This window comes from Numida meleagris, chromosome 10 (genome assembly GCF_002078875.1).
Source record: "Numida meleagris isolate 19003 breed g44 Domestic line chromosome 10, NumMel1.0, whole genome shotgun sequence".
Classification (NCBI taxonomy): Eukaryota; Metazoa; Chordata; class Aves; order Galliformes; family Numididae; genus Numida; species Numida meleagris.
In genome coordinates this window covers 18,679,682-18,684,775 of record NC_034418.1, presented here as the reverse complement: position 1 = coordinate 18,684,775, position 5,094 = coordinate 18,679,682, and the positions used below count along the sequence as shown (strand labels likewise).

Below are 5,094 nucleotides of genomic sequence, written 5' to 3'. Positions count from 1 at the left end.
CCCGCAGCCGCTCCTCCAGCGCCGCCGCGTTGCCGCGCAGCGCCTCCAGCCGCAGCGGAGCGCCGTCCGAGGCGGACCGCCCCAGCAGCAGCTCCAGTGCCTCCACCACCCGCCCCAGCTCCACTGCGTCGCCCGCCATCTTGGAACCGCCGCGAAGGGGCGGGGTGAGGCCTTGCGCCGCCATCTTGGGGAGGTCGGGAGGAGGGGCGGGGCCGCACCGCACACCGCCATCTTGGAGGGCAGCGGGAGGGAGAGAGGCGTCGCCTACCGCCATCTTGGGCAGGTCGGGGTGGGCGGCGCCATCTTGGGCCCGGGCTGCGTCCTGCTGTCCACGTGCGTGCATCCCCAGCGCGGGGTCTCGCACCGACTCATGGTTTGCTGCGGAGCAGCAGGAGGGGCACGGGACACTGCCATCCCCCAGCCCCTCACGGCCTCCTGCTGCCTAGCCCAGGCCTACCCTGAGGCTCAGGTGAGGGCTGCCAGCTTGGTGTATGTCCCTGTTTTCCAGTCCCAAGTTGTGTATGTGCAGCATCACTCAGCACTGTAGCAAAGCAGGTATTTCAGGAAAGCTCCCACCTGCCAGGTGTTTCCACCTGCAGGCACAGGAGGGGAATAACCCACGCTGGAACATTTGCTGCCCTATCTCAGCAGCAGCCTTGTTGTGATCAGTGTGTGGAGGAGGAGGTCTGTGAGGTGAGGAGTCACCGCCTGTTCCCAGGCCTGCAGCCAAATACTCAAGCGCCTTTGGAGTAAACAGATGAGGTATACGTTGCAGAGCACACAGTTCAGCACCTTGCCTGGCTAGGGCTGTAACCCGGATGGCTGATTTGTGCTTCCTTACAGGGCAGCGAGCAGAGCCATTACAGGCTTGGGCAAACATCAGTGATAGCAGCCTTGCCTGTGCTGCAGCCCCGTGCAGGTCAGTGGGGCAGAGCATTATGCGCAGGGTGCAGCTCCTGTGATAAGGCATTTGGTGCAAGTCCAGTTTTCACACAGTCTTCTGCTCCTCCCTTCCCTAGGGCCTGTCCAGGCATCAGGGTAAAACCTTGCCTGCTATTAGATACAGCCGTGTTTCTCCTCAGCCCCCGGTGCTGGGAAAATGCACGCTCTGATATGAATCTCTGTCTTCCCGAGCAGAGTTGCTGTAAAGAGCAGGGCTGCAGAAAGCATTTCATTTGTCTTCAGCACTTCAGAGGCAGCAGCAGCAGCCATGGCCACTCCAAGGAAGCACCTGCTGGCAGAGGTACACGCAGAGAACAGAGATGCTGGTTTTCTTAGAATTTATTCTTTCAATTTTATATAAAAATCATACCATCAATTAAAACTAGGCAATCGCTGGTCTTCCAGTGTGCATCGGACCCTTTTCCCATATTAAAAATATAAAACAACAGTTAGATGCGGAGTTCAGAGTTTAAGTAAAGCCATTTGATTTCAGAAAGCACCTCTCATTAACAGAACAATAATTACAATAATTACAAATAACACAGATGGAAATAACATCATCACCTGTTATACAAAAAAATAGAAATCTGCCCGTAAGTACTATATCAAATATTATTCTCTTGTGTATCATGCAAAGAGAATGGCACATCATTTGTCTGTGTGATTAATCACCCACCCCACGTCGCACACGCACGAGCAGCTCCACACAAAGGCCGGCGCCGGGCTGTGAGGGGCTGTCCTGGTCCCTGAGCGTGGCGGTGATGTCGGGGCTGGGAGCACGAGGTATTCTGGAGAGCGCCGGAGAAACCCTTTCCTCTGCAGCAAAGGGAGAGAGGCAGTGGTGGCCTCTTTCCTTGCAGGGGGAGAGATGCTGAGCACAAGCCGACAACCACGCGGTGGGGGCTGTGGGATTTGGGCACTGGGAGCTGACCCAGGAGCACCTCACTTCCAAGGAACCCCAAATGGGACTGTGGCCTGTATGGAGCCGAGGGGGCAGGAAAAGTGTGGGCTCCCCAAAAGCCTCCAGCCCCGGCGACCCTGAGCTCTCCCTGCACCGAAGGGGAGGGACGCGAGTGATGGATCCAACGGTGTTGGAGGGGGCTTTGGCTGCAAGGGCCAGTGCATGTCCGAGGGGGTGAAATGGCAAGAGCCACACGGTGGGCCAGCCAAGGGGACAAGGGCTGCCTAGTCATCGTCCTCCCCGCCGCCATAGAGCTCCGCCAGCTTCTTGAAGCGGTTGCCCCACTCGTTGAGGTAGTCATAGTCCTGGTCCTGGTCGGACGCAGACGAGTTGAGGGAGCTGAGCGAGGTGGCCTCCGAGCCCCCGCCCTCGTAGTCGAACACCAGCAGCGAGTCGTAGGGGGGGGCCGTGGGGTCCGTGTCGGCTGCCTTCAGGTTCTGGGGGAGCAGAGGAAGGGCTCACCCACTGCTCCCCCTGGTCTCAGCCCTAGGGGACGGGAACACTGCGGGGCAGCCCAGCAGTGCCAGCACACGTGGTTGTAGCTGGGGCTCACCTCGTCGATGAAGTTTCCGATCTCATCAGGGTTGGCGGGCCGGGGCCGGTACTGGGGGGCGGCCATCAGCGGGGGGGCCACGTCATTGCGGATCACCTCGGGGCGGGCGTCCAGGCCGCGGTGCAGCTGGCTCAGGTCGTAGTCCTGTGAGGGGACAGAGTGGAGAGCATGAGAGGACAGCAACATGATGCTTGAAGGATGGCCTTAGGCACTGCTGCTCCAGGGCAGAATGAACCAGGGGCTTGCAGGGGACTGGGAGCTTCGTGCACCCCAAGCAGCCCTCATGGCTATGGCAGGGCCCTGGAGGACCATCTGCTGTAGGGACAGTGCTCCAAGGATCCCATGGGCAGCACTGTGACTTGGCACCCCGGTCCCACCTGGTCCTCCTCACCGCCGCCCTCCTCATCGTAGTTGTAGACATTGTCCCGCATGTCATCCTCAGGTGGCAGCAGTGGTTCCTTCTCCACTTTGCGTCGCCGGGCGAACAACAGCAGCAGCAGCAGCAGGACTGCAAGCAGAGGGCATGGCATCAGGGCTGTGAGGGGAAAGCAGCCCCGTCCACATCCCCATCACACCATACTCACTCAGCAGGGCCAGGATGCCCCCCAGGATGCCCAGGATGGCGGGGACACCCAGCCCACCGACGATGTACGACCTCCGCTCGCAGTTCTTGGCTGTCCCTTCGCACTCACACACCTGGGCTTTGACCTGCGTCACCTGCGCCTTGCCCTGGCTGTCTGTTAGCTTCAGGAAGATGTCGTACTCACCTGGCTCCAGCTCCTTCTTCAGGCTCAGGGCCAGCTTGTCTTGTGCAAGAGAGAGGGAACTGGGCTCAGAGCTGGGCCCCAGCTCCCAGTGTGGGGACACCATCAGGGCTCTGCCCCATGGCAGCTCCCCATCATGCAGACCAGCAGAAGCTCAGCTCAGTGCTGGTGGCATTCAGGGTAGCACAGAAAGAAGTGGCTGGGATCTGGCCCTTGCTCAGTGTCCCTTAATTGCCCTGCACCCTGCAGCACCTACCTTGGCCCCTCATCTCAACAGTCCAGTTGCTGCTAGAACCATGCTCCAGTACTGCCTTGAAGGGGTAGGTGTGCGGGGGCAGGTCCTTGTCGACAATGCTCAGCAGCTGCTGCTCAGGCTGCCGGCTGCAGATCTCGAAGGACCGGGGCTCCGGGGTGGGCGCGTTGTCATTCACATCCTGGAGGAGCAGCAGCAGCGTCCCCGTACCGGTGGCATCCGGTATCCCTACACAGCCAGATGTTAGTGAGGTGGAGAGCCCACATCCGCAGAGCTTCCAGCTGCCCGCAGCGCAGCCGCAGCCTCACCATTGTCCACGGCCAGGATGATGGCCTTGTATGTACTGTTGATGGCGTGCACTGACTCGCGGTCCAGTGGCTGGGCGGCCGTGACAATGCCGTTCACGGGGTCAATGGCCAGCCAGCCTGCAGGGTCACTGCCCATGCGGTACCTGAGGAGAGGGGGTGGTCAGTGGGGGTTCCATGTCCATCCCATGCTCCCTCTGCCATCCAAGCCCCCACTCACGTGATTTTCTGCCTCATGTCCCTGTCGGGGTCTTGGGCTGTGTAGGATGTAACCTCGTGCCCCACTGGCAGGTCCTCTGATACCCCCACCCTCTTGATGGGGGGCACGAAGACAGGGGGCTCATTCACGTCCATGACGGTCACCAGGACGCTGGCGGTGGAGAGTGTGATGGGCACAGACAGTGGGACTTTGTTCTCCACTGTCACTACCAGGTCATAGCGGCTCTTGGTCTCATAATCCAGGCCCTGCAGGGTGCGGAGAGAGGCTGAGGTGGCAGCGGGGCTGGTGGGGACACGGCCCACACTGGGGCCATCAGGCAGTGGCATGACCCACCTTGGCTGTCCTCAGGATGCCATTGTTGGTGCTGGGGTCGGTGGTAATGCTGAAGGCACCATCCTGGTCCCCACTCTTGATGTGGTAGACTGCTTGCCAGGCTGGGGAGCCCGGTGCATCTCGATCCGTCACGGTCAGCCTGGCCACCTCCATCCCTGGCTTGTTCTCGTCCACCACCCCCTCATACTGCAGAGAGAGCATGGGGATGGTCACAAATGGGCAGCCTGGGGAGGGTAGCAGCTGGTGGGAGCCAGCTAGGGTGGAGGAATGCATACCATGGTGGGGTTGAAGATGGGATTGTTGTCGTTGGCATCCGTGACCTCAATGATGGCCGTGGCAGTGTTGGACAGGCCCTTGCCCTCCTGGTCCGTGGCCTGGACGATCAGCGTGTAGTTGGGAGTGGTCTGCAAGACGAGGTCACCACCGTCAGGGGCCCTGCGTCCCCACAGCACGTCCCACCTCCACAGGGCACAAGGAGAGCGCCCACCTCCCGGTCCAGCCCTGTGCCCAGCACGCTGATGATGCCCCTGGCCGGGTCAATGGTGAACATCTGGGGGTGTGGGCTGGGTGGCTGCTGGCTGACGATGGAGTAGCTGACGATGCCGTTGTCCGTGTTCACTGCGTCGTCCGCATCCGTGGCGTTCACGGTCATCACGGAGGTGCCTGGGCAGAGTGACGAGCCGGGCAGACGTCACTGCTGGGACGCAGCACTGCCTACCCCATGGGGCTGATGCCCGCTCCAGCCCGGGGCTCCCGGCCCCCC

The 5,094-nt window shown here is 60.8% G+C and overlaps 2 protein-coding genes across 2 annotated transcripts in view; both read right to left on the bottom strand.

Annotated features, from left to right (window-relative positions):
* Positions 1–289, bottom strand: part of TANGO6 (transport and golgi organization 6 homolog) — a 27,341-nt gene extending 27,052 nt beyond the window's left edge. The window contains exon 1 of the mRNA XM_021408275.1: positions 269–289. Coding sequence (XP_021263950.1) covers positions 269–274 — 6 coding nt within the window. The 5' untranslated portion in view covers positions 275–289. The remainder of the gene's footprint in view (positions 1–268) is intronic.
* Positions 1,264–5,029, bottom strand: LOC110404211 (cadherin-1). The gene is made up of 10 exons (XM_021408276.1): positions 4,819–5,029; positions 4,607–4,735; positions 4,332–4,517; positions 3,999–4,243; positions 3,782–3,924; positions 3,477–3,701; positions 3,041–3,262; positions 2,834–2,964; positions 2,457–2,600; positions 1,264–2,340 (listed from the first exon to the last, which is right to left on the bottom strand). The coding sequence occupies exons 1-10, from the start codon at positions 4,981–4,983 to the stop codon at positions 2,128–2,130; spliced, it is 1,803 nt and encodes a 600-aa protein (XP_021263951.1). The 5' UTR covers positions 4,984–5,029; the 3' UTR covers positions 1,264–2,127.